The 20,469-nt window shown below is 47.6% G+C and overlaps 1 protein-coding gene across 5 annotated transcripts in view; it reads left to right on the forward strand.

The window, feature by feature from the left end:
- Window positions 1-20,469, forward strand: part of AGL (amylo-alpha-1,6-glucosidase and 4-alpha-glucanotransferase) — a 209,283-nt gene that overhangs the window by 103,595 nt on the left and 85,219 nt on the right. For 4 of the 5 annotated variants that reach the window (XM_075322279.1, XM_075322281.1, XM_075322277.1 and 1 more), the window contains 6 exons: window positions 63-165; window positions 2,453-2,550; window positions 6,379-6,518; window positions 14,656-14,843; window positions 17,118-17,241; window positions 20,215-20,378. In XM_075322279.1, the coding sequence (XP_075178394.1) occupies window positions 63-165; window positions 2,453-2,550; window positions 6,379-6,518; window positions 14,656-14,843; window positions 17,118-17,241; window positions 20,215-20,378 (817 nt within the window). Of the gene's footprint in view, window positions 1-62; window positions 166-2,452; window positions 2,551-6,378; window positions 6,519-14,655; window positions 14,844-17,117; window positions 17,242-17,679; window positions 17,804-20,214; window positions 20,379-20,469 lie in introns of all 5 variants that reach the window. The other variant, XM_075322278.1, reaches the window with a different exon arrangement.

Consider the following 20,469-nt stretch of genomic DNA (forward strand, 5'->3'; position numbering starts at 1 on the left):
GATGCAGATTATTTTACTTTGTCATTATGTTTGTAGACTCACGTGTAGCTTATTTCTGACAGTAATGGGCCTGCAGCCATAGACGAATGCTGCAACTGGTTCCGCAAGAGGCTCGAAGAACTGAACGCTGAGAAGCATCGACAGATGAATTTCCACCATGAACAGGTCTCCTTACAAATGGCCGCATGCTACATTGAGTTGTTTAATAATCTTAAAAGGAACTAGTCGGTAGAGTCATGCTCCCAGAGAAGACATATGTTGATAAGCTGTCTATGGAGGTCACCAAGCTAGTCACATTTATCCCAATATTCCCCGAGAGGCTTCTTCCCACACTACTCCAAGTGATTGACAGGTCTCTCTCATGTATGTACATAGGGAGAGATCAGTCAATCAACTGGTGTGGAGCAGGGAGAAGCCGGCCAGGAATGTCATCGGACGGGTCATATCTCTCCCTATATTCCCCCGGGAGGCTTCTTCCCACACCACTCCATGTGATTGACAGGTCTTTCTCATGTATGCGCAAAGGGAGAGACCAGTCAATCAATTGGTGCAGAGCAAGGAGAAGCTGGCCAGGAATGTCATCGGACGGGTCATGTCTCTCCCTATATTCCCCGGGAGGCTTCTTCCCACACCACTCCATGTGATTGACAGGTCTCTCTCATGTATGCGCATAGGGAGAGACCAGTCAATCAATTGGTGTGGAGCGGGGAGAAGCTGGCCAGGAATGTCATCGGACGGGTCATGTCTCTCCCTATATTCCCCGGGAGGCTTCTTCCCACACCACTCCATGTGATTGACAGGTCTCTCTCATGTATGTGCATAGGGAGAGACCAGTCAATAAACTGGTGTGGAGCAGGCAGAAGCCGGACGGGGATATAGTTGGACTAGTCACGTCTCTCCCTAGATTTCCTGCCCGGATTTTTAAACAATGTTTTTTTCTGAAACGCTGCAGCATTTCATACTAACGTTCTATCTGGCTATAATTACACACTGGTACAGGCAACAATATGCTAATGATAGGTTCCCTTTAATTACTCTGAGACAATCTGCAAGACAGATATAACTACAGGACTGGTGTCTGCTGGAATCCACTAGGTCACATTACCACACACACCATGTTGTGTTGCCTGTAGTGCTTGTTAGTCGTCTTTCTATTGTTGGGTGGTCAGCTGTCCACTAACTTCTTTTCCTGCTTCTCTGAACAGAGAGACCTTACCAATAGAGAGAAGCAGGAGAAGCTAGTCAGCATGTTACTGCCAGTATGATAATGTCATATGAGCGGTCATGTGGAGAACGCTTAAATCAGCAAGCAGAGCCAAATCCTGACAGTGTGTATTTTACTCACTGATAAAATTTGTTATGCTGCAGTGCCAGAAAAAAAATTGCCCTGGCCTGGAAAACGCCTTTAATAATTCATACTGAATATATTAACCCCAAAAGGATGTTTCACACCTCTCACCTTTCTTTTTTTTTTTCTCTTACCTTGTGGCATGGTAGTAGAGGTCTATAGAAACAACCGCAGCACAAAACATGGAGATTACATCTGTATACATGTGCTGCGGTGCGTCTGTCTGTACATCAGCCATTGCAGTTTGGGGTCTGTTTGGTTAAAAATCTAAAACGTCTAGCTCTAGTAAAGTCTGAAGCTCTGTGAGTGCACTGGATGCCACGAATCAATACAGCAACATCAGTCAAATTCTGTCATAAGCAAATATATGGGACTGGACCCGGCTTCTTGCAGTTTTGCCATTAACATTTACATATTAAGGGTTTGTTCTGAGCTATACGCCAGCGTGCGAGAACCCTCACCCTCCTAGTTCTATGTGGTGCAAATGTATTTGTCTGTGGAAAAGAAAGCGCACATAGGGTATTACCAGGTATGAGATTTTACAAATAAGGTGCCAAAGGCACACTCACCTGCTGAAGTTGTGACAGGCACAACTCCTTGAAGTACATATATCAAAAGTGGTCAGCAGCAGCCCCGAAAAAAATGGTGAACAATAAGGATAAAAAAGAATCAGGCTCAATGCTGCGCTAGAAACCACATGAATCCACGGATGTGTATTAAAAACCTTTTCTTTGTTTCTGCAGGTCAACGCGTTTCAAAGACATATCCGTCTTCTTCATCAGGACACAAGAAACAATACCAATTTCTTTGTATTGCTTCTTGTGTCCTGATGAAGAAGACGGCTATGTCTTTGAAACGCGTTGACCTGCAGAAATAAAGAAAAGGTTTTTAATACACATCCTTGGATTCATGTGGTTTCTAGCGCAGCATTGAGCCTGATTCTTTTTTATCCTTATAGGTCTATGTGGTGTATGTTATACAAATGCTCCGTGCATCACATCTGAGCAAACCATTCCCACTCATCCTAAAGAGAGCTGGGCGGCCCCAATAGGTTTCTCCTTGGAGTGCTTGTTTTACATTTTCATTATGCCTTCTTGCATTTAGGCAGTGAATTGCATTTTGGGGACCATGACCTATGAACGTTTGGCAAATCAGGGTCCGAAGCTTGGAGCCATAACAAGGAAAGATCCTATTGTCACCAGGTAACAGCTATTAAATGTGATTGCTGGGAATCTGCCTGCTAAGCTGTGATCAGATATAAGGATTAGGCCGGGTCACTTGGCCGTAGCTTTTCTCATGTGAGAGAATCCGGCCGATTATGTTAATGACACTCGGCTCGAACTCGGCTGACACGGCTGCGAGCATTAGCCGAGAGTCATTTACTGCGATCCTATTTTCTAGGGTGCAGGAATCTGACCACAGGTGCGGAGGAGATGGAGAATGTAATTTCTCCACCTTTTCCATTGTCTGTGTTTGCTTATACTGTATCTGACTGTACTTGGATAACATCCAAGTGCAGTCCAGTAGTTTGCATGTACCAATAGACTTATATTTGTGTGTGCTGTCAGATATAAGCTGCCAATCGCAACATACTGCAATTTTTTTTTCTCATGCCGAATCGGCATGAGAATAAAAATGCTACTCTGCACTGCCCCATAATATAACATTGGATCGAGTGTTATCCAATAAAACATCAGATAGCACTCATCCGAGTAATATACAAATGTGAGCGAGCCCTTACCCCAGACACTATGAACATGGCTGCTGTTATTGCTATCTAAATGCCCCTTAGACCCCAGTAGAGCTTCTCATTCAGCCAGATCAGATCTCATACTTTGCACTGACGAGGGACAATCATCCCGAAACACCATGTCTGCAAATTGAGGTTCTGATTTGGCATAAATCCTAGATCATATGAAAAGGCTCGTTAAAAAGCCACTTTTGACTCTTAAGGGGGCTTTAAACGGTAGCGATATCGCTAGCAATTTGTAGCTATAGCGAGTGTGTAAGTACCCGCCCCCGTCGCGCATGCGATTGTTTGTGATTGCTGCCATAGTGAACATTATCGCTACGGCAGCGTCACACATACTTACTTGGTCGGCGGCGTCGCTGTGACTGCCGAACAATCCCTCCCTCAAGGGGGAGGGACGTTCGGCATCACAGCAACGTCACCGCAACGTCACTAAGCGGCCGGCCAATCAAAGCGGAGGGGCGGAGATGAGCAGGACGTAACATCCCGCCCACCTCCTTCCTTCCGCATTGTGGCCGGCGGCAGGTAAGGAGACGTTCCTCGCTCCTGCGGTGTCACACATAGCGATGTGTGCTGCCGCATGAGCGATGAACCACCTGGATAAACAACCCTTACCGATTTTTGAGTTTGGGACGACCTCTCCATGGTGAACGATTTTCACCATTTTTGAGGTCGCTTAAAGTCGCTGGTCAGTGTCACACACTGCGATATCGTTAATGACGCCGGATGTGCGTCACTAACAACTTGACCCCGACGACAAAACATTAACAATATCATAGCGTGTAAAGCCCCCTTTAGGATTGCTGCTTCCAATAGGTGGCGCTAGAGTTTGTCTCCTTCCTCCCTGAAGAGACAATTTGAATGCTATGTGAATGGTAATTCTCCAATGGTCTCCATGATTATATTTTTATCTTAATTATTGAGCTGTGTTCAGTAAGAATATTGATTCCATTAATAGTTTTGCTCAGTCATTTTGTCTCTTTCTATTCATGCGTGTCACCGATCCAACACTGTGCTGCCGTCACTCACAGCACAAGTGTGTCGCTGCCAATCACTGCCAGACATATTATATGTGACCCGCAGAATACAGACGCTTTAAAGAGACATTTCAGAAATATCTATAAAAATCAATTCTAATCTACGCATAAAAAATAAAGACAAAAAATAAGCAGCTATTGCTGCATCCATGACAGTCAAATTTATCTAATTATTTAGATGCTGTAAATAAAAAATAAAAATGCCAGAATTGCCATTTTTTGATCGTTTTACCAACCCCCCAAAAAATATAATTAATATATAACCTATTAACAGGTTGTAGTTGTCTGCACTATGAACACAATAAAAACAAAACCCAAAAAACAATGGTGTTATTGTGCTTTTTAACCATTTCACGGCACTTGGCGGCTCAGTACATTATTTGATAAAGCGAATGTAGTCATTAAAAATGATCTCACAATAACAAACCCATATGCAGCCATGTCTCTAGGAGGATGGGAGGAAAAGACTAAATTGGCAAAACTGTATCCTCAAGGGGTTTCTAAAGCTGCATAAAAGATGCTGCCTGCTTCTGACATTGATGCTGATAAGTATTTATGGACCGTATTCATTGCTAGTTGCTCTTTACTGTTTTGTATACTATATACAGTACAGACCAAAAGTTTGGACACACCTTCTCATTGAAAGAGTTTTCTTTACTTTCATGACTCTGAAAATTGTAGATTCACATTGAAGGCATCAAAACTATGAATTAACACATGTGGAATGAAATACTTAACAAAAAAGTGTGAAACAACTGAAAATATGTCTTATATTCTAGGTTCTTCAAAATAGCCACCTTTTGCTGTGATTACGGCTTTGCACACTCTTGGCATTCTCTTGATGAGCTTCAAGAGGTAGTCACTGGAAATGGTTTTCACTGCACAGGTGTGCCCTGTCAGGTTTAATAAGTGGGATTGCTTGCCTTATAAATGGGGTTGGGACCATCAGTTGTGTTGTGCAGAAGTCTGGTGGATACACAGCTAATAGTCCTACTGAATAGACTGTTAGAATTTTTATTATGGCAATAAAAAAGCAGCTAAGTAAGGATAAACGAGTTGCCATCATTACTTTAAGAAATGAAGGTCAGTCAGTCCGAAAAATTGGGAAAACTTTGAAAGTGTCCCCAAGTGCAGTGGCAAAAACCATCTAATGCTACAAAGAAACTGGCTCACATGAGGACCGCCCCAGGAAAGGAAGACCAAGAGTCACCTCTGTTGCGGAGGATAAGTTTATCCAAGTCACCAGCCTCAGAAATTGCAGGTTAACATCAGCTCAGATTAGAGACCAGGTCAATGCCACAAAGAGTTCTAGCAGCAGACACATCTCTAGAACAACTGTTAAGAGGAGACTTTGTGCAGCAGGCCTTCATGGTAAAATAGCTGCTCAGAAACCACTGCGAAGGACAGGTAACAAGCAGAAGAGACTTGTTTGGGCTAAAGAACACAAGGAATGGACATTAGACCAGTGGAAATCTGTGCTTTGCTGGTGACACTGTTGGGGATTTATTCAAAATTGAAGGCATACTGAACCAGCATGGCTACCACAGCATCTTGCAGCGGCATGCTATTCCATCCGGTTTGAATTTAGTTGGACCATCATTTATTTTTCAACAGGACAATGACCCCAAACACACCTCCAGGCTGTGTAAGGGCTATTTGACTAAGAAGGAGAGTGATGGAGTGCTACGCCAGATGACCTGGCCTCCACAGTCATCAGACCTGAACCCAATCGAGATGGTTTGGGGTGAGCTGGACCGCAGAGTGAAGGCAAAAGGGCCAACAAGTGCTAAGCATCTCTGGGAACTCCTTCAAGACTGTTGGAAGACCATTTCCGGTGACTACCTCTTGAAGCTCATCAAGAGAATGCCAAGAGTGTGCAAAGCAGTAATCAAAGCAAAAGGTGGCTACTTTGAATAACCTAGAATATAAGACATATTTTCAGTTGTTTAACACTTTTTTGTTAAATATTTCATTCCACATGTGTTAATTCATAGTTTTGATGCCTTCAATGTGAATCTACAATTTTCAGAGTCATGAAAATAAAGAAAACTCTTTGAATGAGAAGGTGTGTCCAAACGTTTGGTCTGTACTGTACATTTATATTACCTTTCACTATATTTTATTCTGGGAAATCATTTATTTTGTGGTGTGTAAAGTTGTGGGTAGTGGGGGGGGGGGCGGTTGTCACTGAAGCTTTAGTGTAGACCAGGCCTTACTATGAAACTTTTTTTTTTCTTTTTAAGCTATTTCACTTTCCCATTTGGAAAGATGACCCTACAAGAAGAGGAGCCACTGATGCACCAGCCTGACAAAGGATGCTACTTCATGGCTCACAACGGCTGGGTCATGGGGGATGATCCTCTGCGGAATTTTGCTGGACCAGGTACAGTTTAATTTTCTGTGTATTGTAGACAACGCTCTGAAATATTCTAGTACATGAAATGGGGACATGTCTTTGAATTAATAACTGAATTAATTTTCTAATTTGGATGCATAATTTTAAGGGAACCTGTCAGGCCCCCTTGCCCTCCAACCCAGCAGCATTGATACCTGTATGCCCAAATTCCCTGCCTAACCAGCCCTGTATAACGCTATTCACTGATATGAATGTTTAACAAAATACTTATAAACCTCTCTGTTCCTCCTATGCTTATTACTCCTGTGACTAGTCACAGAGGCATTAGTTCCCCCAGACTAGTCGGCCCTCTTGGAATGTTATCATGCCCCTGTGGGCATAATAACAGGATTTCCATGAGCCGGCATCACCACCATTTCCTTGAAATCTCGCGCATCTGTGCCGCACATTTGAGCAGGATCAGTGCACCTCAGAAGCAGGGTGGACACTTCTAGGCTTCATTAGGCGCACTGCGCATGGCCAGATGTGCAGAAGTCAGATATATGAGCCATCTTCTGTACTTCTGGTCATGCGCAGTGTGCCTAATGAAGCTGAGCAGTGCACATCCAGCTTCAATGGTGCACTAACGCGACCGAAATGAATCACACGTATGTGCAAGATTTCCAGGAGATGGCAGTGTTGCCGGCTCATGGAAATCCTGTTTTCTCTATCGTTTCATTGGGGGACACAGGACCATGGGTTATGCTGCTGTCACTAGGAGGCTGACACTAAGTAAACATAAAAAAGTTAGCTCCTCCCTAGCAGTATACACCCCGAGCCGGAGGCGGGCTCAGATCAGTTTTAGCTTAGTGTCGTAGGAGGCTGATGTGGGCCGTCTCGGCCCCCCTCAGCCATGTATGTTTTTGCGCTTTTTTCTTTTATTTCGGCGCCGCTCATCACTCTCATACCTGTCGTCTTTTTCTCTGCAGGTATTCGCTTCACTCATCCTCCGCAGCCCTGTGGGTACCACTCCCCAGGGTCGCAGGGGCTTGAGACTTCGGGCCCTCTCCCCCGTCCGTCCCCGTGGTACCACTCCCGGGGGTGCGCGTGTGGGCAGGTTGTTTTGTGGGCACCCCTGATTCGCCCTGCGGTATCACCCCAAAGGGCGTACAGGGGAGAACAGCAGGGATGGAACCTCCGCAGCGTGTGTAATAGATGGGGCCCTGTCACGCTGCCTTCTCCTGAAAGGGGGCTGCTACCCCCATCATGATGTCCACTACCCTGCCTCAGCACGCTCTCCCCCGGAGCCTTCCTGGACGAGCAGCGCTGTACACAGGCAGGGCCAGGGAGCCCTGCCTGCACCGCATCCATCGCTGGGCCGGCGCCGCCGATTGCAGGTAGGACCGACCTTTCCTGCACTTTCCCCCGGCCCTCTCCATAAATTTAGTCCCCGGTCTCGGCCTAGTCGCTCCTGCGTCCTAGCCACGCCCCCGCTGCAGCGCTATTGGCCGCCGGTCGTCTCCCTCTGTATCCTCCCACTGCTCTGCCTCCTGGCTGATGGTGGGGGCTGTGAATCCTCCGGTTTTTCGCGCCGGAATCCTGCTCCTCCTCCAGCGTCCCCTCGCCATTTTAGCCTGCCTCTGGTCCCCTGAGGCTGCAGCGCGCCGGCGTTCGGACTCTTCTGGCCAGCTCTCCTGGACTTCCCCTTCTGGACTGGTGGGCAGCACGCAGGACCTGGGTAAGCTCTGCTCCTAAGGAGTAGCCCTCACTAGGTAGCATTCTCTGAGTTTAGGGACGAGTTAACCCTCTCCTGTCTCCTTCCTAGCAGCCACCAGGGAGAGTACCTGTTTTCACCATGCCTAAGCCCACCCAATCCAAGCAGGCCCCCTTTGCACTATTTTTTGCATGCTCCTCCTGCAAGTCCAAGTTTTCCCAGGGTCAGGACGCCCCACTATGCTCCATCTGTTCTACAGACGCGCAGCCTCCGCAGGACTCCGCGGCCGACGCTTCTGATACCGCAGACGCCACAGCGCCATATGCTGCAGGGCCCTGCGTCCCGCCCCCCCCGACTGGCTAGCATCCCTGTCCCAGTCCGTAGATTCCCTCTCTGAGGCTTCTCGGACCATCGCGCAAGCTCTGCGCCTGCTGCCGTCGCTCGCCCAGATTCCCGCAGACCCGGCGCAATCGCCTCCGGAGCAGGTGAGCCCCGTTGCAGGGTCCTCCTCTGCTGCTCAGAAACGGACCCGCCAGGTCTCGTCCTCAGACTCTTCCCAGGTTTCACCTTCATCCTCAGGTCCAGACCGTCAGTCCTCCAGGGAGGCTTCTGACTGCTCCGATGATGATTCCGATGCGGCACCCCTGCAGGACTCAGAGCAGGCGGCTGATATTCGGCGCATGGTGAATAGCCTGATAGAAGCAGTAAACCAGACCTTGAAGGTACAGGTGGACCCCGTCTCCTCCCAGAGCACCCAGGTCTCGTTTAAGCGGGTGAAGCGGGCCCAGAACACATTCAGCGGACATCCAGAATTCGCTGAGTTACTGCGCAGCCACAGGCAACAGCCGGACAGGGTATTTACCAGCGGTAAGTCCATCGATTTGCATTATCCCTTTCCTGAGGGTCTTCGAAAGGATTGGGCAGGCTCCCCTGTGGTCGACCCCCCAATCTCCCGCCTGTCTTCTCACACAGTCCTTCCACTCACTAACGGTACGTCTCTCAAGGACCCTACGGACCGTACTATTGACAGGTTGGCCCGTTCCGCCTTCGAGGCAGCGGGCACATCCCTCTCTCCGGCCTTTGCCTCGGTTTGGGTTGCGAACGCCCTGATGTCCTGGGCGGACACGCTACGCTGCGGTCTCCGCGCCATTCCTGCCAATCCGGACCTGGTTCCCATCGCCTCGCAGATTTCTCTCGCGGGTGAGTACTTGCTCAATGCAGCCCTGGCGTCTGCAAGTTGCGCGACCCAGGCCGCCAGCAACAATGTGGCCATCCATCGAGCCCTTTGGCTCCGGTCCTGGAACGCGGATGCGGCCTCTAAGAAGTCACTAACTTCCCTGCCCTTCCTAGGGGAGCGTCTCTTCGGAGATAGGCTGGACCAGTTGATCTCCGATGCAACGGGAGGAAAGAGTACATCTCTCCCCCAATTGCGCCCCAAGCGCTTCCAGAATCGGCGCCCCACCGCTCGTTTCCGGCCCTTTCGCAGCTTCAACTCCAATCCCCAGCCGCGGAAAAGCCGCTCTCCTCCGAGAGACAGGAAGACCCCGTCATTCAAGACCAATCCCGCCTGGCGTTCACGCCCCCGCCAGTCCACGAGATCCTCTTCTGGTTACCGCCGACGTTCCTCCAAGTGACTCGCGGTCGGCACGCAACAGCGCGAGGGCGTCTGTCTCGTTTTCAGCATGTGTGGATCCCCCTGACCGCCGATGCCTGGGTCAGAGAGATCATCACATCAGGCTACAAAATAGAATTCGAAGCAAAGCCACCGAGACGTTTTTTCCTATCTCGCCCTCCCGAGTCTCCCGCGCGGGCTCGCGCGTTCTTTCACTCCATAGACTCCCTCCTCCGAGCCGGAGTCGTGGTACCAGTCCCTCCCACAGAGCGTTTCAAGGGGTTCTATTCCAACCTTTTCGTGGTCCCCAAAAAGGACGGCTCTGTCCGTCCCGTCCTCGACCTAAAGCTTCTAAACAGGTCGGTGAGGCCTCGGCCGTTTCGAATGGAGTCACTCCGGTCCGTCATCGCGTCCATGGAGGTAGGCGAATTCCTGGCATCGCTGGATATTCAAGACGCCTATCTTCACGTCCCGATAGCCACCTCTCACCAACAGTTCCTCCGCTTTGCGATAGCAGAAGATCACTTCCAGTTCACGGCTCTTCCCTTCGGCCTCGCATCCGCACCCAGGGTCTTTACGAAGATCATGGCTGCTGCCATGTCCGTCCTGCATTCCAGGGGTGTCATGGTCATCCCGTACTTGGACGATATGTTGATAAAGGGCTCTTCCTTCGAGGACTGTCGTCTTGGGGTTCAGGTCACGATCGACACCCTTTCACGGTTAGGGTGGCTGATAAATCGGAAGAAGTCCTCTCTGACCCCGGCCCGTCGGATCACCTTTTTAGGCATGGTATTCGATACCATTCAAGGGCGAGTTTTCCTCACTCAGGAGAAGATGTCCTCCCTACAACGAGGCCTCCGTGCTCTCCGGCGTCAGCGCCAAGTTTCCATCAGGTTCGGCATGCGAGTCCTCGGTCGTATGGTGGCGGCGATGGAAGCGGTACCCTTTGCACAGTTCCATCTCCGGCCCCTCCAGCTGGCCTTGCTGAAGAAGTGGGACAGATCTCCCTTTTCTCTGGACCGCAGGTTTCATCTTTCGCCGGAGACCCGCCACTCCCTCCGTTGGTGGCTCAATCAACGCAACCTCGCATCAGGAAGGTCTTTCCTCCCGCTCCACTGGAAGATAGTGACCACCGACGCCAGTCTCCAGGGCTGGGGAGCAGTGTTTCGGCATCACACAGCGCAGGGCCGATGGTCACCGAGGGAGAGTTGTCTCCAGATCAACATTTTGGAGATAAGAGCCATCCGGCTAGCCTTGCAGCAGTTTCGGCACCTAGTACAGGGTTGCCCGGTCAGGATCCAGTCGGACAATGCGACGGCGGTGGCGTACATCAACCACCAAGGCGGCACAAGAAGTGCCGGGGCGATGCGAGAAGTCAAGAAGATTTTGCACTGGGCCGAGTGTCATCACTCCCTGATCTCAGCGGTACACATCCCAGGCGTGGACAATTGGGCGGCGGACTTCCTCAGCAGGGAAGGCCTCGCCTCCGGAGAATGGTCCCTCAACCGGGAAGTCTTCAACCAGATCTGCGACAGATGGGGAGTTCCGGACGTGGACCTAATGGCCTCCCGGTTCAACCGTCAGGTTCCGCAATTTGTAGCGCGGTGCCGCGACCGCTTGGCTTTAGGAGTCGACGCCCTCACCCTGTCATGGAGCCAGTTCAGTCTCCCGTACATCTTCCCTCTGCTCCCTCTAATTCCGAGGGTCCTCAAGAAGATCAAGGCGGAAGGAATACCGGTCATCCTAGTGGCTCCGGACTGGCCCAGGCGAGCATGGTTCGCGGAACTAACTCAGCTCCTCGCAGACGCTCCGTGGCGCCTTCCAGACCGTCCAGATCTCCTGCAGCAGGGACCTCTTTTCCATCAGAACTCACAGGTCCTAAATTTGACGGCCTGGCCATTGAATCCTGGGTTCTAGCTAAGGCTGGTTTTTCCTCGAGAGTGATTCAGACAATGATTAGGGCCAGGAAGCCATCTTCATCAAAAATTTACTACCGCACGTGGAAGGTTTTCTTCAGGTGGTGTGAAGAGCATAATATTTCTTCTCCTCTCGCCTTCTCCCTTCCTTCCCTATTGGCATGCTTGCAGTCAGGCCTAGATGCGGGTCTCTCGCTCGCAACACTAAAGGGCCAGATATCGGCGTTATCAATCCTGTTTCAGAAGCCACTGGCCGCTCGTTCACAGGTTAAGACCTTCATCCAGGGAGTGGCCCACCTGGCACCGCCGTAACGTCGGCCTCTAGAGCCGTGGGACCTTAATCTAGTCCTAGGGTCACTTCAGGGCCCCCCATTCGAGCCCTTGCGAGAATCTTCCCTTTCTCACCTGTCTTGGAAGGTGGTGTTTCTCGTTGCCATCACTTCTATTCGCAGGACGTCAGAGCTGGCAGCTCTCTCTTGTCGTTCCCCCTTTTTGATTTTTCACCAGGACAAAGCGGTTCTCCGGCCAGATCCCGCTTTTCTCCCAAAGGTGGTCTCCCCGTTCCATCTTAACGAAGAAATCGTTCTTCCGTCCTTCTGTCCTGGCCCCTCTCACAGCTTGGAGAGGTCCTTGCACACCCTGGACCTAGTGCGTGCACTTAGAATTTATGTCTACAGAACCGCGCCGTTCCGTAAGTCAGATGGTCTGTTTGTCCTCCCTTCTGGTCCCAAGAGGAGTGAATCGGCATCCAAGGCCACAATTGCCAGATGGATCCGTTCCGCCATATCAGAGGCCTATCGGATTCGGGACAAGTCTCCGCCGCGGGGGGTAAGGGCGCACTCTACCCGTGCAGTGGGAGCCTCTTGGGCGATTAGGCATCAGGCGTCGGCCGACCAGGTCTGCAAGGCCGCCACCTGGTCTAGCCTGCACACCTTTACTAGGTTCTACCAGGTTCACACCCAAGCATCGGCAGATGCTAGTTTTGGGAGAAAGGTCTTGCAGCCAGCAGTTGCACACCTGTAATAGGGTGGCAGCATTCAATTATAGTGCAAGCCCGCCGAGGGAGGTTGTTGTTTTCTTCCTATCTGCGGGTTTTCGGTATTCCCACCCAGGGACTGCTTTTGGACGTCCCATGGTCCTGTGTCCCCCAATGAAACGATAGAGAAAGTAGGATTTTTGTGTACTCACCGTAAAATCTCTTTCTCTGAGTCTTCATTGGGGGACACAGCACCCACCCTGCTTGGTTTTTTGGTTGTTCAATTGCATTTGCCTGCTATTTTTCAGCGGTCTTATATTCATAGACCTCTTGTTCGCACGGCTGCATTGTTTTAGTTACAACTTGTTTTTATGTATGGTGATTCTGGTACTCCTCCTACTGCTTGTGCACCAACTGATCTGAGCCCGCCTCCGGCTCGGGGTGTATGCTGCTAGGGAGGAGCTAACTTTTTTATGTTTACTTAGTGTCAGCCTCCTAGTGACAGCAGCATAACCCATGGTCCTGTGTCCCCCAATGAAGACTCAGAGAAAGAGATTTTACGGTGAGTACACAAAAATCCTACTATCACACCCACAGGGGTGTGATGATAAGGAAAAAGTGCTGACTAGTCTGGGGAAACAATGCCCCACCAACTAGTCACAGGCTCTACTGTAATTAGCATTGTGATAGTGAGGTTTATAAGTATTTTTTTTTTTTTAAACATTCATATTAGTAAATCTATGTCTGCTATTTCACCCTATTTCTCTGCTTGATTCCTAAAACTGAACATGGACAAAACGGAATTCATTATCTTTCCTCCTCCTCACTCAACCCCTCCACCTGATTGACATGCATCAATGTCAATGGCTGCTCACTCTCCCCAGTGCCACGTGCTCGCTGCCTGGGAGTAATCCTAGACTCTGATCTCTCTTTCAAGCCACACATCCAAGCCCTCTTCTCCTCCTGCCACCTCCAACTCAAAAACATTTCCCGGATCCGCACATTCCTTTCCCAAGAAGCTGCAAAAACCCTAGTGCATGCCCTTATTATCTCTTGTCTGGATTATTGCAACCTCCTGCTCTGCGGCCTCCCTTATAACAGTCTCGCACCCCTACAATATATTTTAAACTATGCTGCACGACTAATCCACCTCTCCCCCCGCTACTCCCCGACCTCACCTCTCTGCCAATCCCTTCACTGGCTTCCCATTGCTCAACGACTGTAGTTCAAAACACTAACGATGACCTACAAAGCCATCCACAAGCTGTCTTCTCCCTATATCTGTGACCTAGTCTCCCGGTACTTACCTGCACGTAACCTTCAATCCTCACAAGATTTCCTTCTCTACTCCCCTCTCACCATCGCATCCAAGATTTCTCCCGTGCCTCCCCCATACTCTGGAATGCTCTGCCACAACACATCAGACTCTCGCCTACCTTGACAAGCTTCAAAAGGAACCTGAAGATCCACCTCTTCCGACAAGCCTAAAACCTGCCAAAACCCTCAGTCTGATATAACGCAGCACGACCAGCTCTACCCTCACCTACTGTATCCTCACCCATCCCCTGTAGACTGTGAGCCCTCGCGGGCAGGGACCTCTCTCCTCCTGTACCTGTCTGTGCCTTGTATTGTTCATGATTATTGTACTTGTCCCTATTTTGTATACCCCTATTGCATGTAAAGCGCCATGGAATAAATTTCGCTATAATAATAAATAATAATAATAAATCGCGTTATACACACCTGGTTAGGCAGGGAATTTGGGCATACAGGTATCAATGCTGCTGGGTTGGATCGAAAAGGGGACCTGGCAGGTTCCCTTTAAAGTTGCAATTACTATTATACTGAAATTGTATACGATGGTGGAGAGATGTTTTTTGTGGGGAATCGGCACTGTCTACAAACTCTTGGTATTGCCCTGTGCTGTGCTGGTTGTCCACGTATAACAATGATTCCTCTCTTCCTAGATTCCAACGTGTACCTGCGCAGGGAGCTGATCTGCTGGGGGGACAGTGTAAAGCTGCGCTACGGTGACAAGCCTTCAGACTGTCCATATCTGTGGGATCATATGAAGAAATACACAGAAATCACTGCCACACACTTCCATGGAGTCCGGCTTGATAACTGCCATTCTACCCCTATCCACGTGGCTGAGGTAAGCAGCTCTGCATGCGGTGTAATGTAATGTGTGATATCTGCTCCTAGTCCACAATGAAGGGAAGTTTAAGCCCTAGTTAAAATACATTTAATAATTGCAATTCCCTCAGGCTTCCAAGTCATCAGAACAGTGTCCCAGGCAGCGTCTTCTCTGCTAATTGCCGGGCAGCACTGGGAAATTTACTTTCCCTTCCTAATGTATATGCAGGTTACCTATGCTTTACATTTCAATTTAAAGCGCTGGATGTAAATAAGGGGAGTTTAATAGGGTTTTAAACCTAAAAGAAAGGTTGGTTGTTCCTTTCAGAAAACCGTCTTTCATAGGCTGGTATTACAATAAAGTATTACTTTCCCACCCTCAATGGGTCCAGCTAACTGGTTTCTGTTGTTCGTCTGCAGCGCTGATTTCTGGTTGACAGCACTGCAGCCAATCATTGAGCTCAGTGGTTCGTTCCATGTACATGGGCAGTGCTGCTGAGTTCACTGATTGACTGCAGCGCTATCAATGTAATGTAAGCGCTGAAAACAATCTGCAGATTGGGCAGCGACAGAGAGGAGGTGCTGGACCTGAGGAGAGTAGTTAATTCTCCATTTGGTTTTTTTTAGATACACCATAGCCTATTAAAGAAAGTTTTCTGAAAGGGACAACCTTTTTAATTATGCTATGTACATGCCTTGTCATATATACCCTTTAAATTATGGCCCCACGCATAGGAAAGTGTGATGTAGCTCCATCAGCTAAGAATGAAGCCAAAGTCACACTAGCACACCATTCACACTGCAGACTTTGGCACACTTGTTCTCATGATTGGGAGGGGGTGACACTAACTAGACTTTCCCAGTTTTTAAATTTATAACCCATGTCTTGGATAATTAATAGATGTGTTTGGTCAATAGCCCCCTTTAAGTGAATTGATGAGCATGTAAGTTATTATTAACACAGGAAGACCTGATAACTGTTAGTAATGAGCGGTCACTGCCAGCTCGGTACTCGTAACTAGTGATGAGTGAGCACTACCATTCCCGGGTGCCCTGTACTCGTAACTAGTGATGAGTGAGCACTACCATGCTCGGGTGCTTGGTACTCGTAATTAGTGATGAGTGGGCACTACCATGCTCAGGTGCTCTGTACTCGTAACCAGTGATGAGCGAGCACTACCATTCCCGGGTGCTCGGTACTCGTAACCAGTGATGAGCGAGCACTACCATGCTTGTGTGTTTGATATTCATAACAAGCGGTCGGGCACTCAGAAAAGCTCGACTTGTGTACTGAGTATAATGGAAGTCAATGGTGGTCCAGCATTTTTCTGATTTGCCTTCCGGAAAAATGCTCAAATTCCCCATTGACTTCCATTATACTCAGGTATTCAAGTCGTGCCCATGGGGATATTGAGCATATTTTCGGAAGACAATCCAGAAAAATGCTAGAGTGCACCATTGACTTCCATGACTAGTTATGAGTACCAAGTACCCGAGCATGGTAGTGTTCGGTCATCACTAGTTACAAGTACCTAGTACCCGAGCATGGTAGTGCTGCCTCATCACTAGTTACGAGTACCCGAGTATGGTAGTGCCCGCTCATCACTAGTTACGAGTACTGAGCACCCGAGCATGGTAGTGCCCGCTCATCACTAGTTACCAGTTCTGAGCACGAGCATGGTAGTGCTCGCTCATCACTAGTTACGAGTACTGAGCACCCGAGCATGGTAGTGCCCACTCATCACTAGTTATGAGTACTGAGCACCTCAGCATGGTAGTGCCCACTCATCACTAGTTATAAGTACTGAGCACCTCAGCATGGTAGTGCCCGCTCATCACTAATAACTATATTTTTCCCTTTAATGTGCAAATTAAATGGTAGTCTGTGTAACAAATAAACAGCCGGGGGCCCCAGAGCAAGAGCCTTTTTTCATGTGACTTTGGCTCGTTTCCGAGGGCCCCCTAGAAGGGAACCCAGTAAATGACATCCATATAGAATAATGGGACATATGGATAGTGTTTGTGATAGTGGTGATGATAACTTGTATAGACATGACCCAGGATATACTCTATAGTATATTGATATGTATTCACCACTTCTACTATGCATGAGTGTGTATGTAATGTGATTTCTATCTGGAGACCTCAGGGTTCCTTCCCCTCACGTTTGTGTTATTCCCCTCCCCTCGGCAGTATGGGTGATGTGAAGCACTCTTGTGTCTGTATATCAGTAAATATAAGACTTATGTGCCTCGTGTGTGACCGTATCATACATAGCACTTTGTATCTGTAGGAAATGCTGGCCGCAGCCCGGTCAGTCAGGCCCAATCTTTATGTGATTGCTGAGCTCTTCACAGGCAGTGAATATATCGACAATGTGTTTGTCAACCGCCTGGGGATAACCAGCCTCATTCGAGGTATCTGCTCTGCGGAGCTGCTGCTCTGGAGAATGTTAATGCTGCCTTTGATTACTAAATTCTGCGTGTTTTTCTTTTTCTCCCCCTAACTCTGCTTGTATTCTTTACCCCACCATAATCTCTCACATCTCTCACTTTCCGCGCTGTCTGTGCATGGACACCGGCCTCCATTCCTCCCGGGACACAACTGTGCCCAGTGCTCCACCTCCCCCTACTCCTTCTTTTCCCAACACTTCTTCTTTTCTCTTGTCTCATTTTTCTGTACTTCTTTTGTTATTGTTTCCATCTTGTTTCACCTTTTTCTACTTCTTTCTTTTTGCTCTTGTATCTTTATTTTACTTTCTTTTTGTTGCATATCCCCCTTTTTTTTGTCGGCCTTTATCCTCTGCATGTTGCATTCTTGCATGCCCTTTCTCTTGTTCCTCCTGCTACTTGTAGTACTTGCTGGATGCTGCTAGGACGCTGCGGCCGGACTTGTATGTAGTGGCTGAGCTGTTCACTGGGAGCGAGGACCTGGACAATGTGTTTGTCACCAGGCTGGGCATTAGCTCCCTTATACGAGGTAGGCTGCTGGTTTTTGGCATGCATTAATTCTACTAAAACGTCTGCTTTTCTAACTGGATAATGCCAACATCACATATGCAATTGTTTAATATACAACATAAAATCTTTTTATATTGCAAAGTTACTGTAAAAATGGACTCCATACACTGCTAATAAGATACACTGTTACATAACATCACCTACAGTAGAAACATTTACGTTCTACCCCCTGAAAAACCCCAAACTGTGCGAAACTACCCATTTTTGGGTAAGTTTTGCATAAACTTCACCCTTTTTTGACTAGGACATGTGTTAATCTGCCAGGATTGTTTTTGAAAATTGATGACAGTCCTATAAAATTTGAGATTATTGACAAGTAGGATTTTAGGAAAGGAATCTGATGTAGTGTAGCCTCATACTGTACATATCTGTCTAATCAAGCCTCCTTCACATGGCTCTGTATTATGGAGCAATATACACTCCATATTCTGCCATATGACGCCTTTGTATAGCACCATATTACATAGATAGAGGTCCCCTATTATAATTCATTCAACTCTAAGTTTGTACAATGCTACAATACATCCATGTGCTTGAGGCCTAATAGATAGCTGACAGCCGCACTATGGTTTGGCCGATGGTACGGTCAGCAGCTTTCTCAATCGATTTTCCCTTACATAGAAGTTATCGCTCGCTCTGCCATACACACTAGACTATCGGCCGAACCAATCTGTGTCAGCAGGTTCGGCCGACATTAGTCTACTGTATGGGGGGCTAACAGTCATTGTTATTTATTGCATTTAACCGATCCCAGCATTTAATGAGTGCTGGTTTGGGGGTCTTTGAGAGAACACACACATTACTGTATGATCAGCAAGTCCAGAATCAAATATGGCACCTATGGAACGAGGGACCTCTATTTGGCCACATAAGGCTCTGAGCAAAGGTGCCAAAGCCTTAACACTAGAACTACTGGACTCGTGACACCTATATAGAAATACATAGTGCAAAGTAGTCAAAATGACTAACTCAGTAGTTCTAGTGTTAAAGAGCTTTTACCATCTCTAAGTTCCTATCCCAATATGTAGTATGTGTAATAATATTAATATTAGCAAATACCTCCAGGTAGAAATGTAATATAGTTCTCCTGATTCACTGTTCACTTTCCTCATGTTCAGGGCATTGCAGGAACTTAGGTATCCATGGTTACAACCACACATATAGTCACAGTTAGTTGCTAGTAGTCATAACCATGGATACCTAAGGTCCTGCAATGCCCTGCACATAAGGTTAGAGACATGGCTATATTAGGAGAACTATACTAGATTTCTAATTGGAGGAATTAGCTATTATTATTATTATTATTATTATTATTAATAATAATAATAATAATAATAATAATAATAATAATAATAGTAATAATAATATTAGCTAATTCCTCCAATTAGAAATCTAGTATAGTTCTCCTGATATAGCCATGTCTGTTATCAATGGTTATGACTACTAGCTACTAACTGTAACTATATGTGTGGTTGTAACCATGGATACCTAAGTTCCTGCAATGCCGTGAACATGAGGAACGTGAATAGTGAATCAGGAGAACTATATTACATTTCTACCTGGAGGTATTTGATAATATTATTATTATTATTATTATTATTACACCTACTACATATTGGGATAGGATCTTGGACATGGGAATACCCCTTTAAATCCCCCATAGCATTGAATGGATTCCCTCATACGCAGGAACGCTCGGTTCGGCTGAGTCCTCCCTTGTTCTGTATGAGAGCCGCTGCCAGACCCCTTTATGAGCCGTTTATCTCCTGGAGAAGAACAGGACTGACCGCTTGGACATCATACAGGTCAGATCCTTCTGTCCCCCAATATAATCTCTTGGGGGACACAGTTTGGAGGCCCCCATACACAATAAATTGTCATCCAACCTCTCCAATATAGGCAGGTTTGTCTGACTTGGGTCTAATGTGTATGGGGGTCTTCAGTTATATTCCCTGTCAGGTAGTAATCAGACACATCATTTGTGGCTGACTGTCAGGACAGCGCTGGGAATGTGTCCATACCTCCTGTTGTCCTGCTACACATCTATATTAGATCCATAGCTAACTAATGTAATTTTAGCAATACAAACCTATGTGGAAATTGCAGATTATGCAGAGCACTAAATATACACATAATGTTCACATACACAGGAATATTACATATTATATTGGCATAAAAATATTACACATATAAGTGTATCACAATAATATCATGACGACACCGCAGCACACTGCTAATGTCAGTTCCTCCAGTGTGTGCGCCAGTGATGAGGTGGAGCTAGCCCGTACTGGCACTGGCCACTGCTTATACATTCACCAGATATTGGGATTCTTTGCACAGTCTCATTATGTGTCACATCTCTTCCCACAGAGGCCATGAGTGCATACAACAGCCACGAGGAAGGCCGACTGGTATATCGCTATGGCGGGGAGCCTGTGGGATCCTTCGTCCAGCCGTCCCTCAGACCACTGGTTCCAGGAATCGCTCATGCACTGTTCATGGATGTGACACACGACAACGAGAGCCCCATCACAGTAAGAATCTCCTTCATTATTCAGTACTCAGTATATAAAAGAGCATATAGCGGTGGTATGAGATTGAGAAAGCATTGCTCCGCCATGTCTG

The sequence above is a fragment of the Anomaloglossus baeobatrachus genome, chromosome 8 (assembly GCF_048569485.1).
Source record: "Anomaloglossus baeobatrachus isolate aAnoBae1 chromosome 8, aAnoBae1.hap1, whole genome shotgun sequence".
Lineage (NCBI taxonomy): Eukaryota > Metazoa > Chordata > Amphibia > Anura > Aromobatidae > Anomaloglossus > Anomaloglossus baeobatrachus.